This window comes from Macaca mulatta, chromosome 3, assembly GCF_049350105.2.
Source record: "Macaca mulatta isolate MMU2019108-1 chromosome 3, T2T-MMU8v2.0, whole genome shotgun sequence".
In the NCBI taxonomy this organism is placed as follows: Eukaryota; Metazoa; Chordata; class Mammalia; order Primates; family Cercopithecidae; genus Macaca; species Macaca mulatta.
In genome coordinates, this window is record NC_133408.1 from 11,276,178 (window position 1) to 11,296,445 (window position 20,268).

Consider the following 20,268-nt stretch of genomic DNA (forward strand, 5'->3'; position numbering starts at 1 on the left):
GAGAATCACTTGAACCTGGGAGGTGGACGTTGCGGTGAGCCGAGATCATGCCATTGCACTCCAGCCTGGGCAACAAGAGTGAAACTTCATCTCAAAAACAAAAACAAAAACAAAGAAGAAGAAAAAATAAAAAAGGCTGGGTGCCGTGGCTCACGCCTTTAATCCCAGCACTTTGGGAGGCCGAGGCAGGCAGATAAACCAAGGTCAGGAGTTCGAGACCAGCCTGGCCAACATGGTGAAATCCTGTCTCTACGAAAATTACAAAAATTAGCCAAGCGTGATGGCAGACTCTTGGTAATCCCAGCTCCTCAGGAGGCTGAGACAGGAGAACAGCTTGAACCCAGGAGGCAGAGGTTGCAGTGAGCTGAGATCGCACCACTGCACTCCAGTCTGGGCGACAAGAGCGAGACTCCATCTCAAAAAAAAAAAAAAAAAAAAAGAACAGAAAGGGAATCAAACCACAACATCATTCATTCATTCCACCAACCTTTATTAAGCATCAAGCTCCGAAGCAGATGTTTACCAGTTTTGCACAACTTTGTCATGGACCAGCTGGCCTTGTGGCTCAGTGGCATCTGGAGGTAGGAGGGCCAAGTAGACAGGGCTTTCAGCCCCCTCCTCCACAGTCCTGATGCTGTATTTCCCATCCATGTCTGTCTGCACTGGTCCTGGGCAGCACGCATTCACCAGAATCCTGTCGGCTTTCCTCTTCTCATCCAGACGCCTGGCCAGAATCCTCGATAAGACCGTGACCCCCAACTTGGACACTCCGTAAGGTGAGCTGGGCCAGCCTTCCCTCTCATGCACCTCATTTTTTGTGTCCTCCACGAACTTTTTCATGAGATCCACCAGGTCTCCCTCTGTGAGTGTGTCACTGTGGAACTTTTCCTGCAGATCTTCACTGCAGTTTTCAAAAGCCCTTAAACACTGTAAACTACTGATATTTACCACTCTCCCTGAAACAGAGTGAGAAAAATATGAAAGCATATCACAGAGATACAACCATTGGTTGAATATACCAAACATATAATTGAGTCATTGTGCAGGGGTTTTTTTGTTTGTTTGTCTGCTTGTTTTTGAGACGGAGTCTCGCTCTGTCGCCCAGGCTGGAGTGCAGTGGTGCAATCTCGGCTCACTGCAAGCTCCGCCTCCCGGGTTCATGCCATTCTCCTGCCTCAGCCTCCCGAGTAGCTGGGACTACAGGTGCCCGCCACCATGCCCGGCTAATTTTTTTGTATTTTTAATAGAGACGGGTTTCACTGTGTTAGCCAGGATGGTCTTGATTTCCTGACCTCGTGATCTGCCCGCCTCGGCCTCCCAAAGTGCTGGAATTACAGGCATAAGCCACCACACCTCGCCTTTTTTTTTTTTTTTTGAGATAGAGTCTCGCCCTGTTGACCAGGCTGGAGTGCAGTGATGCCCTCTTGACCCACTGGAAACTCCGCCTCCCAGGTTCAAGCAATTCTCCTGCCTCAGCCTCCTGAGTAGCTGGGATTACAGGTGCCCACCACCACACCTGGCTAATTTTTGTATTTTTAGTAGAGACAGGGTCTCACCATGTTGGCCAGGCTGGTCTCGAACTCCTGATCTCAAGTGATCTGCCTGTCTCAGCCTCCCAAAGTGTTGAGATTATAGGCGTGAGCCACCACGCCTGGCCATTGTGCAGGTTTAATTGCTGATTAAAAACAAAAAAGTGATTGGACACTGTGGCTCATGCCTGTAATCCCAGCACTTTGGGAGGCCGAGAGGGCTGGATCACTTGAACCCAGGAGCTCAAGACCAGCCTGGGCAATGTGACAAAACTCTATCTCTACTAAAAATACAAAAATTAGCTGGGTGTGGTAGCATGTGCCTGTGGTCTCAGCTACTCAGGAAGCTGAGGTAAGAGGATCACCTGAATCCAGGAAGTAGAAATTGCAGTGAGCCATGATCACACCACTACACTCCACTACACTCCAGCTTGGGTGACATGAATGAGACCCTTTCTCAAAAAGTAACAATGAAATTTTTAAAAAAATTTAAAATGTGACTATAGAAGGCATAAAATCTATGCACCCATGGGTTTTGATATTTTTTTGGCCCTATGCTCCCAAGGGGAAGAACACACCTCCATCAGTGAGAAGGGCTCCCTTTCTCATGGATTCTCTGAGAGATGGGTGAGGTAGTAAATTTGTAGATTCCCCAGGCAGTTTTATTTTTACTTTTACTTAAATTTATTTATTTATTTATTTATTTATTTATTTAAAGACATAGTCTTGCTCTATCGGTAGTAAATTTGTAGATTCCCCAAGCAGTTTTATTTTTACTTTTAAATTTATTGATTGATTGATTGATTTTTAAGACACAGTCTTGCTCTATCACCCATGCTGGAGTGCAATGGTGCAATCTTAGATCACTGCAACCTCTGACTCCCGGGTTCAAGCAATTCTCCTGCATCAGCCTCCCAAGTAGCTGGGATTACAGGTGCCCGTCACCACACCCAGCGAATTTTTGTAATTTTAGTAGAGACGGTGTTTTGCCATGTTGGCCAGGCTGGTATTGAACTCCTGACCTGAAGTGATCTGCTCGCCTCGACCTCCCAAAGTGCTAGGATTATAGGTGTGAGCCTCTGCACCCAGCCTAAAATTTTTAAATTTTGTTTTGTGAGACAGGGTCTCGTTCTGTCACCTAGGCTGGAGTGCAGTGGCACAATCTCGGCTCACTGCAACCTCCGCCTCCCAGGATCAAGTGATTCTCCTGCACCAACCTCCCAAGTAGCTGGGACGACAGGTGTGCGCCACCACGCCCAGCTAATTTTTGTATTTTTTTAGTAGAGATGAGGTTTCACCTGTTGGCCATAATGGGCTTGAACTCCTGACCTCAAGTGATCCACCCGCCTTGGCCTCCCAAAGTGCTGGGATTACAGGTGTGAGCCACCGTGTGCCCAGCCCCCGGCAGTTTTAGGAAACCACTCCTCCCCAGCATACACACTCCAAGTACTTATAAACCTGCTTTCTGAGGGACAGTGCTCTCACCCTAAGGACTAATGCTCTCAATTTCCTAGGCACACCCAATTTCCTAGGACCGTGGGCAGCCACCCCAATTCCTTAGTGCCACAACCAGCAGCAGTAAGGAATCCCTGGGGATGACTCTGTCTGTCCTTCATTATGGATACTTCACATGTGGAATGGGCTGTTTTTCCATCCTGGTTTTTATGTCATTACTTTATTTTTTGAGACAGAATCTCACTCTGCCACCCAAGCTGGAGTGCAGTGGCAAGATCTCAGCTCACTGTAGCCTCCACCTCCCATGCTCAAGTGATCCTCCTGCCTCAGCCCCACAAGTAGCTGGGACCACAGGCACACACCACCACGCCTGACTAATTTTTGTATTTTTTGTGGAAACGGAGTTTCTCCATGTTGGCTGGGCTGGTCTCAAACTCCTGAGCTCAGGAGATCTGCCTGCCTCTGCCTCCCAAAGTGCTAGGATTACAGACGTGAGCCACTGCATCGGGCCTGATTTCATTACTTTTTAGTCCCTATTTGATAATATTAATATTCATTAGATTATGAATATTCATGTTGATCATAATTCACAGCTACTAAAGGGACAATTGTGCCCACAGAAACAAATATGCAGGCCAAATATTTTACAACAATTTGAAGTACTGGTAGAAATCCAAAAACCAGTAAATGTGTTAATTTACACATTTCATCAGCATCAAACCCCACTAATTTTAGGGAGTTCTTTTCTTACATATTATTCCAAATGCATATTCTCTGTGTCCAGTAGGATCTCTAGTTTTTTTGTTTGTTTGTTTGTTTTTTGAGATAGAGTTTTGCTCTGTGATCCAGGCTGAAGTGCAGTGGCACGATCTCGGCTCACTGCAACCTCCATCTCTCGAGTTTAAGCGATTCTCCTGCCTCAGCCTCCCAAGTAGCTAGGATTACAGGTGTGTGCCACCACGCCCAGCTAATTTTTGTATTTTTAGTAGAGATGGAGTTTCACCATGTTGGCCAGGCTGGTCTCAAACTTCTGACCTCAGGTGATCTGCCTTCCTCAGCCTTCCAAAGTGCTGGGGTTGCAGGCGTGTGCCACCATACTGGCTGGATCTGTAGATTTTATTTCATTTTCTGATTGGCATTCCCCACAGGTTCCCATTGCAGGGGAGCTGCACATTCTTATGGACCCCAATTCCACAAGAGAGACCCTCACTCTGTCCTTGGAAACTAGCACCTCACTCATCCCCCCAGATACCTAGTACTATTCAGTATTTCTTTCCTTCTCTCTCTCACCTTCAAAGATGAAGTGAATGTATGTATTTCTTTCCTGTTACAGAGAAGTTGCAAGAATAGTTCGATAAACACCCTATATCCTTCACCTAAGTTCACTAATTGTTAATATTTTGCTATGTTTGCTTTTCCCTCTCTGTTCCTTTTTCTCTCCAAGTTGCTGATATCATAAACCTTCATCTTAAACACTTTAGTATTATATATGGTAACAAGGGCATTCCCCTACATTACTACAGTTATGACCACATGCTAGGCATTTATCGTTACATGACACTATTATCTAAAATATAGCCCATATTCAAATGTGTCCAAATTGTCCCAGTAATGTTCTTTTATAGTTTTTGTTTGTTTTAATCCAGGGTCCAAAGTAGGATCATGGATTGCATTTTTTTTTTTTTTTTTTTTTGAGACGGAGTCTTGCTCTGTTGCCCAGGCTGGAGTGCAGTGGCGCGATCTCCGCTCATTGCAAGCTCCACCTCCCAGGTTCACGCCATTCTCCTGCCTCAGCCTCCCAAGTAGCTGGGACTACAGGCGCCCACCACCATGCCCGGCTATTTTTTTATATTTTTAGTAGAGATGGAGTTTCACTATGTTAACGAGGATAGTCTCGATCTCTTCACCTCATGATCTGCCCACCTTGGCCTCCCAAAGTGCTGAGATTACAGGCATGAGTCACCACGCCTGGCCCATGGATTGCATTTAATTGTCTCATCTCTTTCATATATTTTAATGTAGAGTAGTTTGCAATGACCTTTTTTTTTTTTTGAAGACTGTAGACCATTATTTGGTGGTATTTCTCTCAAAGTGAATTGGTCTGATTTTCTCATGATGAGAGTCACATCAATATTTTGGCCAGGAATACTACATCAGTGATGTTGTGTTCTTCATTGCTTCCTAAACAGCTTTGTTCTCAAAAACTTGGTGGCTACAAGGAATTAAATGTAAAAGGGAAAGGAAGAAATAAAACACAGATCATAGAAGCTGTGCCTTCGAGGAAACAAATCCTCTTAAGGGGAGGAGGTGTCCTCTTTGATCTGAAGGCACACCTCTGGGAGAGAGGCCAGGGGCTGACGGTCAGCTTCGTCAGCCAGGTGGGTCACCCGCCCTGGGAAGGGCTGCACCCACACCACCCTCCACTGAGGTCCAGGTGGCCCCACCAGTCCCGAAACACCTGCTGCCTTGCTCTAGAAAGAGTAGGCAAGTTGCTCCCTCTAGTGGCTTAGTAGTTGCTTGGCCTATTTACTCAGAACCTCGAACAAATAAGCAAGTCAAATACAGATGGTCCCTCCCTTCTGATGGTTCGTTCCACTTAGGACTTACTGATTTCACTGATGGGTGAGGCAAGCGATATGCATTCTGCAGAATCTGTATTTGGAGCCCCCATACAACCATTCTGCATTTCACTTTCAGTACAGATTCAATAAATTACAGAAGATACTCAACACTTTATGATAAAATAGGCTTTGTGTTAGATGACTTTGCTGGACTACAGGCTAACGTAAGCGTTCAAAGCACTTTAAAGCTACGTGAGGCTGATCTATGGTGTTTGGTAGGTCAGATGCATTAAATGCATTTTTTGATTGTTTGTTTGTTTGAGAGAAAGTCTTGCTCTGTCACCCAGGCTAGAGTACCGTGGCGCAATCATAGCTCACTGCAGCCTTAACCTCCAGGGCCCAAGCGATCCTCCCACCTCAGTCTCTCGAGAAGCTGCAGCATGCCGCTATGCCCAGCTAACTTTTAATTTTCATTTTTTGTGTAGAGATGGGGTCTCCCTATGTTACTCAGGATTAAGTGCATTCTTATGATATTTTCTTTTCCCTTCCTTCCTTCCTTCCCTCCCTCCCTCCCTCCTTTCCTTCCTTCCCTCCCTCCCTCCCTCCTTTCCTTCCTTCCTTCCTTTCTTCCTTCCTTCCTTCCTTTTTTTTGATGGAGTGTGGTGCCGTCGCCCAGGCTGAAGTGCAGTGGCACGATCTTGGCTCACTGCAAGCTCTGCCTCCCAGGTTCACATCATTCTCCTGCCTCAGCCTCCTGAGTAGCTAGAACTACAGGCACCCACCACCATGCCTGGCTAATTGTTTTTTGTATTTTTATTAGAGACGGGCTTTCACCGTGTTGGCCAGGATGGTCTTGATCTCCTGATCTCGTGATCCACCTGCCTTGGCCTCCCAAAGTGCTGGGATTACAGGTGTGAGCCACCGCACCTGGCTGCAAAAACTTCTTAACCTAAAAAGGTGAATGGTAGGAATTGTACTTGTACTCTTGTACTTGCTCAGTTTCTTAGGAAGATGGGATTGTAGAAAGCCTGCGGGGAGAACTGCAGGTGCTCTGAAAGGGGATGGAGTTTTAAAGGTGTCTTTAATAGCTTGCAGCTCTCAAGTTCCCATTCAAAAATTTATCAGGAGAAAACTTCCCAACCCTGAGTAAAAGACATCCCTACAATGGCTGCATCCCTATGCAGCCACAAAAAAGAGAAAAGCTTCCTGACCAAATCTGGAGAGAGCCCCAGACATAGGGAGTAAAGAAAGCCAAGTGGCGAACATTGTATGAAATGTTACCTTTTGTGTAAAAAGGAGAGTTTTTAAAATGTGCATTTATATTGGCTTAGATTTGCATTTAGAAACTCCATCCCCTTTCAAAGCACCTCCAGTTCTCCCTGCAGGCTTTCTATGATCTCATCCCACTAAGAAATTGAGAGAGTACAAATGCATCTCTCACCATTCACCTTCTTAGGTTAAGAAGTTTTTACGGCTGGGTATAGTGGCTCAAGCTTGTAATCCCAGCATTTTGGGAGGCCAAGGAAGGTGGATAACCTGAGGTCAGGAATTCCAGATCAACCTGGCCAACATGGTGAAACTCCGTCTCTACTAAAAATACAAAAAAATTAGCTGGGTGTGGTGGTGCTCACCCATAACCCCAGCTACTTGGGAGGCTGGGGCAGGAGAATCGCTTGCACCTGAGAGGCAGAGGTTGAAGTGAGTCGAGATTGTTCCACTGCACTCCAGCCTGGGCAACAGAGGGAGACTGTCTCAAGAGAAAAAAAAAACAAGTTTTTGCATCCAGAGATAATTTTGTTCGTTTGGTTTGTTTGGTTGTTTTTTTAAAAAGTGACGAGGATCTTGCCGTGTTTTCCAGCCTGGTCTTAAACTCCTGGGCTCAAGTGATCTTCCTGCCTCAGCCTCCCAAAGTGCTGACATTACAGCATGAGCCACCACACCTGGTCAATAATCATTATTCAAAATGTTAAATTAAGAAAAGCACACTTCTGGCCAGGTGCAGTAGCTCACGTGTGTAATCCCAGCACTTTGGGAGGCTGAGGCAGGTGGATCACTTTAGGTCAGGAGTTCAAGACCAGCCTGGCCAACATGGCAAAACCCTGTGTCTACTAAAAATATAAAAATCAGCTGGGCGTAGTCGCACATGCCTGTAGTCCCAGCTACTCAAGAGGCTAAGGCAGGAGAATCCCTTGAACCCGGAAGGTGGAGGTTGCAGTGAACTGAAATCTGCCACTGCACTCCAGCCTGGGCAACAGAGCAAGACTCTGTCAAAAAAAAAAAAAAAAAAAAACAATTTAAATAAGAACCACAGTTCTAAGAATCCACAGTTAACTTCTTGGGGAAGAAAATCCTCAAGGAAGCAAGCTTCCCTGTCCCCCAGCCCAGCTGTCATTTCACACTTCAGATTCTTTGCTAATGGTTGTCTCCCCTGCTAGACTTTCATGAGATGGTCCTTGTCTATAATGCTCACCATTGCACACCCAGAACCCAGCATAATGCCTGGAATATGGCAGGCACTCCAATATTTGTAGGAAAAGTATAACAGTAACATTTATTGAACACCTGCAGGTATAGGCAAGATATTTCCTAATAAAGAAAATTTCTAGTCCAGGCACGGTGGCTCATACCTGTAATCCCAGCATTTTGGGAGGCAGAGGTGGGTGGATCACTTGAGGTTAGGAGTTTGAGACTAGCCTGGTCAACATGGTGAAATCCCATCTCTACTAAAAATACAAAATGAGCTGGGCATGGTGGTGCACACCTGTAATCCCAGCTACTTGGGAGGCTGAGACAGGAGAATCCCTTGAACTTGGGAGGTGGAGACTGCAGTGAGCCAAGATCCCGCCACTGTACTCTAGCCTGGATGACAGAGCGAGACTTTGTCTCAAAAAAAAAAAAAAAAAAAAAGAATGAAAACTTCTTTTGGATTTTCTGAATCAACTTGAGAAAGTTTGGTACAAGAAGAAAGGAATATAGGAAAAGTCGTAATGCTAGAACAGATACCAAGGTCCAGAGATGAGCTAGATGTGGGCCCATCACCTTGGAGGGCTGGAGGACTCATGAGATTGACCAGAGGCAAGAGGCCTTTGGGAACTCACAACATTCTATCATTCTGGGATTGAGTTCATGACATGGATCCCAAAGCATTATGATATGTCATACTTACCTTTGAAACTTAAAGCTAAGGCTGGGCGTAGTGGCTCATGCCTGTAATTCCACCACTTTGGGAGGCCAAGGTGGGTGGATCACCTGAAGGTCAGGAGTTTGAAACCAGCCTGGCCAACATGGTGAAACTGCATCTCTACTAAAAATATAAAAAATTAGCCAGGCGTGGTGGTGGTGGTTGTGGGTACCTGTAATCCCAGCTACTCGGGAGGCTAAGGCAGGAGGATTGCTTGAACCCAGGAGGTGGAGGTTGCAGTGAGCCAAGATCATACCATTGCACTACAGCCTGCACAAGAGCAAAATTTCTTCCCACCACCCACACCCCTGCAAAAAAACAAAAAAAAACAAAACCTTAAATGTTGGAGTGAGAAGCTAAACACTGGGAAAATGAAGCCATTTTCTATTTTTCCCCCTTCAGAGAACTAGCACCGCTGAGTGATTTCTGCAGGGCAGCCCTGCTCCGAGGAGCCTGTGGCCCGCTTCTTACTGAGGGAAGCAACCCGACTGTCCACACGCTGGGCTTACCATGAGGTTTCATTATCGGTAGTAACTCGTTGCACATGTTTCTAGTGGCAAAAAAATTTGTCTTCAGTGTCATCTCGGCTTTAATGTCAAAGGGCATTGGATCATCACCTTTCAGAAAGAGAAAGAAACAGAAAGAAAGTCATATTTTTCCCCCTGAAACTCACATGACAATGTGGATCCTAACTCCGAACAACTAAAGGGAAAAAAAAGTTAATTTTAAAACAATTTTTAAAAACGAGGTCAGTGATTCTCAAACTTTAGTGTGCATCCGAATCACTTGTAGAGTCACCGAATCACAAGTGAATCGTCCGAATCACTTGTAAGCTGTTAAAACACAGCTTTCTGGGCCTCACCATCAGAGTTTCTGATTGCAAAGGGCTGGAGTAGGGCTCCAGAATTTACATTTCTTTTCTTTCTTTTTTCTTTTTCTTTCTTTCTTTTTTTTTTTTTCTCCGAGATGGAGTCTTACTCTGTCACCCAGGCCGGAGTGCAGTGGCACAATCTCGGCTCACTGCAACCTCCACCTCTGGAGTTCAAGCGATTCTCCTGCCTCAGCCTCTGGAGTAGCTGGGATTACAGGCACGTGCCACCACGCCTGGCTAATTTTTTTATTTTTTGCAGAGATGGGGTTTCGCCATGTTGGCCAGGCTGGTCCCCAACTCCTGACCTCAAGTGATCCACCCGCCTCGGCTTTCCAAAGTGCTGGGATTACAGGCGTGAGCCATCGCACCTGGCCTGAGTTTGCATTGCTAAGTTCCCAGATGATGTGACAGCTATTGGTCTCTAGCCACACCTTGAGAACACTTGGCTTTGACTACCATTTCTCAAAGGTGCATAGGAGGGAGCTGGGGATTCTGTTGAAATGCAGATTTTTTTTTTCTTTTCTTTTTTCTTTTCTTTTCTTTTTTTTTTTTTTTTTTTTTTTGAGACTGAGTCTCGCTCTGTTGCCCAGGCTGGAGTGCAGGGGCATGATCTCCTCTCAGTGCAACCTCTGCCTCCTGGGTTCAAGTGATTCTTGTGCCTGAGCCTCCCGAGTAGCTGGGATTACAGGAGTGAGCCACTATGCCCAGCTAATTTTTGCATTTTTAGTAGAGACAGGGTTTCACCATGTTTCCCAGGCTGGTCTTGAACTCCTGACCTCAGGTTATCTGCCTGCCTCAGCCTCCCAAAGTGCTGGGATTACAGGCGTGAGCCACTGGGTCCAGCGGAAATGCAGATTTTAATTCAGCAGGTGTGGGGCAAGGCGGGAGATTCTGCCTTGCCATGAGTGCCCGGGTTTGCAGCTGCTGCTGGTCCATTCCCTACACTTTGAAAGGCAAGGGGAAGTCCCTCCGCCTGTCGTCCAGGAAGCCGGGTATTTATCCGCCAATTTCTCAGCCCATGACTGAGGGCTGCTTTAGGGGTGTTAATCCCCACTCCTGCACCCCAGCTCCCAGAAAGCCGGCTGGCTGAGTTGCCGGTGCGGGTCAAAGAAAGTCTCAGGTCCCCGTGTACAACAATGCAGAGTGCCTAGGGCCAAAGGGATGAGTGGAGACTTCTGCTCCCCCATCCTTCATTTCACTCCCTCTTAGGCTCCCCCCTCCCCCCCCCACTAGGTTGGAGGTGAAGCCGGCCTGTTTATTTCTCCGTGGTAACTTTTTTTTTTTTTTTTTCCAGACGGAGTCTCGCTCTGTCGCCCATCCTGGAGTGCAGTGGCGCGATCTCGGCTCACTGCCTCCAAGGTTCAAGCGTTTCTCCTGCCTCGGCCTCCCAAAGTGCTGGGATTACAGGCGTGAGCCACTGCGCCCGTCCTGTAATTTTCTTCAGTAGTAGTTAGAATAAGTAATCTGATCCCCGCCCCTCTCCTTAAGGAAGATGCTTTTAAGACCACACACACATGTTTTATAACAAACATAAGCTCCCCGGGGGAGGGAACGAGAGGGCTCGCTTCCTTTTGGTCAGAGCCTATCAAAGCTCTGCATTACACAAATTGTGAAGTCCACCAAGTGCAAGTGCGCGCTAATCCTGTTCTAGCGATTCATTTCCTTCCCCAAGCAAATGCCTCCGGGCATCTATGAATGCGCCCTTTCAAGGAAAGCGAAAGCCCAAAGCGAGCGGTGACACTTTCTTTGCAGAGAAAATGTTTCTTGCGTTGGAAGGAAAGCTGATGAACTCCAGCAGGGCGTTGCCGCCTCCCAGGAGGCCAGTTTTCCTGCACACAGCAGCGGCTGACAGTTCGGGGAGGGCCCCGGGCCGCGCACAGGCCCACACAGGCCGGCGGGCGGGGCGCCCTGTGTCTGTCGCCCGGGCCCGCCTGGGGCTCAGCGAATCACGGAAAGCGAAAACCGCCTCGCGGGAGGCGTGGGCTGAGCGCATCCCTAGGGGCCGGCGCCACCCTCCTTGGTCACTCAAGTGGTTGGGTGGGGAGCCTGCGGCTGGCCGCCCCGCACCCTCGGAGCGCTCCAGGGGGCCCCAATCCAAGCCCTGCACCTACTCTTGAAGGCGACTGCCGCGTTGTTGACCAGCACATTGAGCCCGCCGTACTCCTTGCGCAGGAAGTCGCGCAGGGCGCGGATGCTCTGCAGGTCGTCGATGTCCAGTTGGTGGAAGCGCGGGCTCAGTCCCTCCGCCTGCAGCTGCTGCACGGCCGCCTGACCCCGCGCCACGTCCCGCGCGGTGAGCACCACATCCCCCGAGAACTGTCGGCACAATTCGCGCGCGATGGCCAAACCGATGCCCCTGTTGGCCCCGGTCACCAGCGCCACGCGGCTGCAGGACGACATGACTGACCCGGGCGCGCGGGACACCTGCGTGGACACCTGGAGGGCGGACCAGGCTTCGGACCACCTGGGGCGCGCCCCGAGGAGCCCAGCTAGTGTCAATGCCGCTAGTGTCAATGCCGCCGCGCAGACTAAGATCCAGCGCTGCGAGTCTTAAAGAACAAGGCCCCGGCCTCGGTCCCTCCCCTCCGAGGAGGGGCCGTCTGTGCCTTCTGTTCCAACTCCTGGGCCCGCCCCCTGCCCACGATGCGCCCTTCAGGATCCGGGCTCTGAGCCGCAGAGTGATCTGAGAGGTGTCTGAAGCCAAATCGAACCTTGATGGGTCAGTCGGGGGCTCCAGATTCATGGCAGCTGGACTGAAGAAGTTATTTTGGGAAAACCCCAAAGTGAGAAAAACAAGTGCTGAGTAATTTTCTTGGGTGTGCGCCCATCATGCACGCAAAATGCGAATGTTTGCCTTTTCCTAAGATGCAGTAACTTTACTTAGACACAGTAACTGCTTCTCTGGACATAGATCCCCTTGCTTGCTTAAAAGGAACTCAGGAGAGGGAATTAGATGCCCTGTGAGCACACCTAGCAGGTGTGGGCAGGCGACATCGCTCTGGGATTCCCAGCGAATGTGCCCCCAAGTGGGAGGGAATGTTCTTATTTAATCCTGACTTAACTCCTATGGGTGCTAAAAGTGTCTGCATTTAGGTTTGCCCAAGGAGGATATAGATCCATAGAGATCTGGATTGATCATATATTCTCACAGTGAGATCTGTGTACCGGCAAAGAAAGTTAAACTGAAACCAAATTCCCAAAGGCGTGTCAAGCTGTGGGCACCAAATTAGAGCCCCATCCATCGTCTTCAGTGTAAACTGAGTTGTTTGATCAGTGACTTTGAGATTTGGGGAGAACTGTGACATCATCACAACTCAGTCTTTTCCATGCAGAGCTGGCTAACCTGCCTGTGTCTGTTACTCTGACTCCACCTTCTCTCTCAGGTCCTTACTTGAGGTTCCGGAGGTGGGCCCCTGCTGTGATCTCCTACTGTGCTTACCCCAGTATTTCCTTTTTTCTCCTAAAGATCATTTGGTCTGGATGCGGTGGCTCACACCTGTAATCCCAGCACTTTGGGAAGCTGAGGCGGGTGGATCACGAGATCAGGAGTTCAAGACCAGCCTGACTAACATGGTGAAACCCCATCTCTACTAAAAATACAAAAATTAGCTGGGTGTGGTGGCGTGTATCTGTAATCCCAGCTATTTAGGAGGCTGAGGCAGGAGAACTGCTTGAACCTGGGAAGCGGAGGTTGCAGTGAGCCGAGATCATGCCACTGCACTCCAACCTGTGCAACAGAGTGAGACTCCTTCTCAAAACAAAAACAAAAACAAAATCATTTGGAACCTTGTTTTAAGGATATGGGGCTATTTAGGTTTTCTATTTCTTTCTTTCTTTCTTTTTTTTTTTTTTTTTTGAAACAGGGTCTTCTCTGTCACCCAGGCTGGAGTGTAGTGCTGCAGTCATGGCTCACTGTAGCCTTAATTTCCTGAGCTCAGGTGATCCTCCCCTCTAGCCTCCCCAGTAGCTGGGACTACAGGTGTGCCACAGTCATGCCTGGCTAATTTTTAAATTTTAATTTTAATTTTTATTTTTGAGATGGGCGTCTCACTGTGTTGCTCAGGCTGGTTGAACTCCTGGGCTACATCGATTCTCTCTCCTCGGCCTCTCAAAGTGCTGGTGTTACAGGCTTGTGTCACCGTGCCTGGCCCAGTTCTTCTTGAGTGACCTTAATTTCTGTTTTTCACTATTTTAGTTGGTTAAATAAAGCATTGATCCTGTTTTATCACTTGGCAGGAAAACTAGACAATCCACCAGCCCAGGAGGGGACAAGCAGGATTAATCCTCCTCCTTGTCATCTCTGGCTCCAGCCCCACCCTGGTCCATCTTGGCATTCTTCCTCTTCACGTGGCTGGGGTGGCCACCCCCATAGGGAGGCAGAGGGAGAAGTCGATTGCTTCTGGGAATCCAGGCGGACAGTGAAAAACGGGATATTCACCACCTGCTCATGGACACGGATATGACCTGGCGGATAAGCACACAACCGTGGCGGATGGACTTACCCAAGCCCAGCTTGAAGACCTGGGTCTGTAGGCATCTCTCTAAGAAATCATCGATCTTCAGGCCCACGATGTAATCCAGCTTCATCTTTCCCTCATCCAGCTCCCCAGTGCGGACCAGCCACTGCAGCAGGGAGTGACTTCGAACAGAAGCTGTGGGTCCTTCTCGTCAAGTGTCAGCGGCTCCCTGGCAGCCTTGTGGATCTTGACCAGGGTAAATTTGACCCTCCACACCTCACATTTGTTCTGGAGCCCATACTCGCCAATCAGCTTCAGCTTTTGGTCGAGATGAGATTTCTCGAAGGGTCTCTGCGGGGTCACATAAGTTTTGCGACAAACCCAGCTCCGGGCCGCTGGCGTGTTGGCTCCACTTGCCCATCTATGCCTAAGCGCAGGCCCTGGTCATTGACAAAGAGCTCAAAATTTTTATATGTTTCATCTAAGGTGCTGATTCTATTGATACAAAGTTGTTCATAATATGCCCTTATCCTTTTAACATTGGTAGTGATGCTACCTGTCTTTTCTGAGATTGGTTTGTGTCTTTCGTATTTTTTTCTGATCTGTCTGGCTAGAGGTTTATCAATTGTTTTGATTTTCCTCAAACTTTTGGTTATAATGAGTCTCTCTCTCTCTCTCTTTTCCTGATTATATTAATTTCTGTTCTGTTCTTTGTTTCCTTTCTTCTCCTTACTGGATTTTATTTGCTCTTTTTCTAGTTTCTTACTGTAAAGGCGGAAGTCATTGATTTGCTTTGATTTGAGACTTCTTTTCTAATGTAGGCAGTAAATGGTGTAAATTCCCTCTGAGTATGACTTTAGTGGCATCTCACATTGATATGTTTTCACTTTCATTCAGTTTATTTTTATTTTCATTCTTATTTATCTTTTGAGACAGAGTCTTGCTCTATCATCGAGGCTGGAGTGTAGTGGTGCAATCTCAGCTCACTGCAGCCTCCACATCCTGGATTTAATCGATTCTTGTGCTCCAGCTTCCTGAGTAACTGGGATGCGCCTTTCACCACGCTCAGCTAATTTTTGTATTTTTAGTAGAGACGGGGTTTCACCATGTTGGCCAGGCTGGTCTTGAAGTCCTGACCTCAAGCGATCTGCCTGCCTTGGCCTCCCAAAGTAGTGGGATTACAGGCATGAGCCACCACGCCTGGCTAGAAGTGTATTTTTTAGTTTCCAATTTACTTGGGGATTTTTCCAGCTATCTTGTGATTGATTTCTAACTTAAATCCATTGTGGTCAATGAACTTACATTGTACAACTTAACTACTTTTTAAATAATTTCAAAAGCTGAGAGAGATATTTAAAGCATGTTTTTATGTAATGATAATAATCTCAGAGAGAACACAGTTGAAGAACAGGAAGAATTACAAGAACAAAATGTGTGGGAAGACCAAGCACGGTGGATCCAGGAATCAGGTGGGGGCGTGGAGGGGGAAGCAGTGCACTTCTTCTCTTGTAACAGAAGGGAAGGCAGAGTGTGTGGGTTTAGACCCAAGCATGTTGGGGAAACTAAGGCCTTCCTGAGGGCATCTGCTATCTCTTTGGAGGGTGACAGATTTGAGGTCATAATTGAGAGGCATTAGTTTGGGGAAATTGAGGACAGTAGCCATTTTGCAGATTGGGAAAGTGATTTTTTTTTTTCTAGGCTTTAAAAAGAATGGTAGGGGCTGGGCACAGCGGCTCACACCTGTAATCCCAGCACTTTGGGAGGCCAAGGCAGGCAGATCACTTGAAGCCATGAGTTTGAGACCATCCTGGCTAACATGGTGAAACCCTGTCTTTACTAAAAATACAAAAAAAAAAAAAAAAAATTAGCTGGGCGTGGTGGCGGGTGCCTGTAGTCCCAGCTACTTGGGTGTCTAAGGCAGGAGAATGGTGTGAACCCAGGAGGCGGAGCTTGCAGTGAGCCAAGATCGCACCACTGCACTCCAGCCTGGGCGACAGAGCGAGACTCTTGTCTCAAAAAAAAAAAAAAAAAGGCAAGTGTGGTAGCGTCCATCTGTAGTCTCAGTTACTTGGGAGGCAGAGGTAGGAGAATCACTTGAACTCGAAGGGGGTGGGAGGCGGAGGTTGCAGTGAGCCGAGATCACACCACTGCACTGCAGCCTGGCAATAGAGTGAGATTCTGTCTCAAAAAAAAAAAAAAAGAAAAGAAAAAGAAATGGCTCTGGTTATTGCCATCAACAGAATAATGCCCCTCCCCCAAGAGGTCTGCATTCCAATCCACAGAGACTGTGAATGTTGCTTTCCTTGACAAGAGGGACTTCGCAGAAGTGATTACAGATCTTGATGTGGGGAGACTAGCCTGGGTTATCCAGGTGGGCCCAGTGTAGACACAAGGGTCTTCATGAGAGGGAGGCAGAAGGGTCCGAGATGAAGATGTGGTAGAAGCAGAGGTCAGGTGAGATTTGGAGATGGAGGAAGGGCCTGTGCCAAGGAACACAGACAGCCTCCGGAAGTTGGCAGGACAGCAGAGGGGTTCCTCCCTCAGGGACTCAGCACGGCTCTAATTCCTTGACTTTAGGACTTCCAACCTCCAGAACGGTAAGATCATACATGTATGTTGTCTCACGCCCCCTCAGTTTGTGGTAATTTGTTATAGTGGCCGTAGAAAAGGACTGCAGTTAGAGGAAGATTCCTACTTTCTGTCCTGGCTGAGAGGAAACACTTTTCTCTTGTACTTAGTACAGGCTTGCACAAATAATTGGAATTGTGAGCAGATCTTTTAAGAAAAAGACTGGGCCGGGCACAGTGGCTCACGCCTGTAATCCCAACACTTTGGGAGGCCAAGGCGGGTGGATCACGAGGTCAAGAGATCAAGACCATCCTGGCCGACATGCTGAAACCCCATTTCTACTAAAAATACAAAAATCAGCTGGGTGTGGTGGTGCACGCCTGTAGTCCCAGCTACTCGGGGAGGCTGAGGCAGGAATCGCTTGAACTCGGGAGGCAGAGGTTGCAGTGAGCTGAGATTGTGCCACTGCACTCCAGCCTGGCAAGAGTGAGACTCCGTCTCAAAAAAAAAAGAAAAAAAAAAAAGTAGACGACTAGGGTTCAGGCACGGTGGCTCATGCCTGTAATTCCAGCACTTTGGGAGACTGAGGTAGGCGGGTAGCTTGAGTCCAGCCTGGGAACATAGTGAAACCCTGTCTCTACCTAAAATACAAAAATTAGCTGGGTGTGGTGGTGTGTGCCAGTAATCCCAGCTGGGAGGATTGGGTGAGCCTGGGAGGTGGAGGTTGTGGCGAGCCGAGATCGCGCCATTGCATTCCAGCCTGGGCAACAAAAGCAAAACTCTGTCTCAAAAAAAAAAAAAAAAAAGAAAGAAAAAAGAAACGTTGTGGGTTCTTGTGGTTGACTGCTGTGATTCTGTTTAGATTGGCTTTGCTATCACTTAGCGCTATTGTCCCTTTGTGTTTACAAATCATTAGGGTAAGAACCCAAACCTTTGCCAGTAACATGGCATTCTTCCAGGGTTCTTCTCCTTCCAAAGTCCTTTTGTGGTCTGAGGGACTGAATGTCCACAGCTGTTCCCTCATCTGCATCCAGCGGCTCTCTGAGCACCTGTGAGGTACCAGTCATGCTCAGGAGTGAACAGAGGGCTGGGGAGGGCAGGAGTGGAGCTCCCTGCCCTCGTGGCTCCTTATTGTATCTCCTACTTACTCACTGGGCAAAGTTCCCAATCTCTCAGTGTCTCAGTTTGCTCATCTGTACAATGGGAATAGTTTTAGTGCCTTGCTCTTGTGATTGCTGTAAGGAGTACAGCATGAATGTTTAATATTATAAAAGTGCTTTGAGCAGTACTGACAAATGGTAATATATAAATGTTTGCTCTTCTTACCTTTTTCAGCAAAGGCAGGCAGACACCATCTAAAACCATACATTCATGTCTTTACAGCCATTGATTGGTGTTCTCCTGGATAACAGGTACAGTCATGACTACCATTATTTGCTAGAGGCAGATAATGTGGGCAGAGGTGGGAGGTGAGGGGAACCTGTCTACAGCTTCACCTTAAAGAAAGCGTTCTTGACTCCCATCGCGTTCTAAGATAGTCTGGGTTGCAGAAGGCAAGCTTGGGCAGGAATGGGGCCCATTGTTTTTCTGGAAGCAAGATTAAGGTCAGGTTCTGAGTCAAACGAAGAGGTCAGCAAACAGCTTGGTAACTCCCCAACTCCTCTTCTCTATCCGTAGTTCTTCACTGCCTGCCCTTCCCAGGGGTGAATCACAAAGTGGTTTAGGGTCAGGACAGTGAGGCTGTTGAGTGCCATTGGGGGGTGTCAGGGAGAAGACAATTCCTATGATGCCACCTCATGCAGCTGAAACCTCGCCTTCCTCTCCTAAGTGTTCTGTGCCTGAGCACTGAGGACAGGACTATGCATGGTCCCAGCAGGGCTTCACCAGGCAGAACAAGCAGGTGTGTGATTTGTATGCTTGAGGTCACCATAGTGGCTGTCCCTTTGCTACCCTGGAATTGGTTTCTGGTCTCTATATTCAGAGTGACTCAGGGAAAAGCGTACTGCTTATTGTAAACACTGCTGACTTGGAGGAAGAGATTCTCCTTGCAGATGTGGTAGGAACCAGTTTAAGTGTGATGTCTGGAAGGCTGGGCTCTGTGCCTGCAAGGAAATCTGCCACGCCCTTGCTAAACTGGACGGAGAAGGGGCCATGGCAGGCTGGTGAAGCACCTGTGCTAGGAAATGTGGGTCTGAGGCCCCTAGTCCTGTCCTTGGGAACTGCATCGGGGTTTGTTTTAAAGCCTGTTCTTACCTCTTAGCTTGGCAAAGTATTGCCAAGGCTGGGGAAAACAGCCATTCACACATATTTCTGGCGAGTGTAATGTACCTCCTCCTTGGAGGGCAATTCGGCTGTTGTCTATTGAAATTAAAAATATACATCTCTTCCTGGAAAGGGAATTGTTGGGGGAATTTATCCTACAGATACCCTCCCATGTGTGTAATGATAGCAGGACCAGGATGTTCTTTAAAAGCGGTTCCCAGCCAGTTTGTTACAAAGGTCACAAATTATTCAGCAAGATGATAATGGTTTTATGTTTTTTAAAATGATAAATTGTAGCCTGTTGATCATCGTTAAAAATATTTGAATGCTATTTGTATGGCTTTCTCTGTGAACTTCAGTAATTATTTTGGACCTTTTGTGTTTGTAGAACTTGCTGCCAGACAGTGCCCCTTGTGGTTGAGTGGCTGCACTACATGGCATATGTATCAGTTTCCTGGGGTCACCATAACTAAACAGCAAATACGGGTGCAGAGGTTCATTCTCTCATAGTTCCGGAAGCCAGGAGTCCGAGATCAAAGTGTTGTCAGGACCATGCTCTCTTTTAAAGCGCTGGGAAAGAATCCTTCCCTGCCTCTTCCACTTGCTGGTGGTTGCTAGCAATCTTTGGCGTTCCTTGTCTCGGGGCAGCATCATACATACCAACCTCTGCCTCTGTCTTCACACGGCTGCCGTCTCTGCTGGGCATCTGTGTGTGTCTTCTCCTCTCCTCTTTTTTTTTTTTCCTGACACAGAGTCTCATTGTGTTGCCCAGGCTGGAGTGCAGTGGCATGATCTTGGCTCACTGCAACCTCCGTCTCCCGTGTTCAAGTGATTCTCAAGCCTCAGCCTCCCAAGTAGCCAGGATTACATGCACCCGCCACTATGCCTAGCTAATTTGTGTATTTTTAGTAGAGACAGGGTTTCACCATGTTGGCCAGGCTGGTCTCGAACTCCTGACCTCAAGTGATCCACCCGCCTCGCCTCCCAAAGTGCTGGGGTTACAGGCATGAGCCACAGTGCCTGACCCTTCTCCTCTTATTATAAGGAGTCTTCCAGCATAATCTCATCTTAACTAATTACATCTGTAAAGACCCTAGTATCAAAAGGGCACATTCTGAGGTGGCAGGTGGATGTGAATTTTGAGGGGACACTACAGAATTAACCCACTATAGAATCTTTCTTTAATGTTTCTATTGATCCCTTTCAATTGGTCTAATATATTACTTAGCCTGAATTTTTTTTTTTCTTTTTTGAGACAGTGTCTTGCTCTATTGCCCAGGCTGGAATGCAGTGGCATGATAATGGCTCACTGCAGCCTTGACCTCCCAGGCTCAAGTGATCCTCCCACCTCAGCCTCTTGAGTAGCTGAGACTTACAGGTGTGT

General features: G+C 47.6%; 1 protein-coding gene, 1 long non-coding RNA gene and 1 pseudogene across 4 annotated transcripts in view; 1 reads left to right on the forward strand and 2 right to left on the reverse strand.

Moving 5' to 3' along the window:
• Positions 1-20,268, forward strand: part of LOC144339659 (uncharacterized) — a 35,386-nt gene that overhangs the window by 8,413 nt on the left and 6,705 nt on the right. For 2 of the 3 annotated variants that reach the window (XR_013414919.1, XR_013414921.1), the window contains exons 3-4: positions 721-776; positions 17,958-18,034. This is a non-coding gene — a long non-coding RNA (uncharacterized LOC144339659). The remainder of the gene's footprint in view (positions 1-720; positions 777-17,957; positions 18,035-20,268) is intronic. The other variant, XR_013414920.1, reaches the window with a different exon arrangement.
• Positions 467-12,096, reverse strand: CBR3 (carbonyl reductase 3). Its single transcript, NM_001193746.3, is given in 3 exon segments — positions 467-956; positions 9,236-9,343; positions 11,709-12,096. Coding segments are annotated over 3 exon segments (834 nt in total). The 5' UTR covers positions 11,998-12,096; the 3' UTR covers positions 467-519.
• LOC699424 (small ribosomal subunit protein uS4 pseudogene) lies at positions 13,838-17,689 on the reverse strand (annotated as a pseudogene).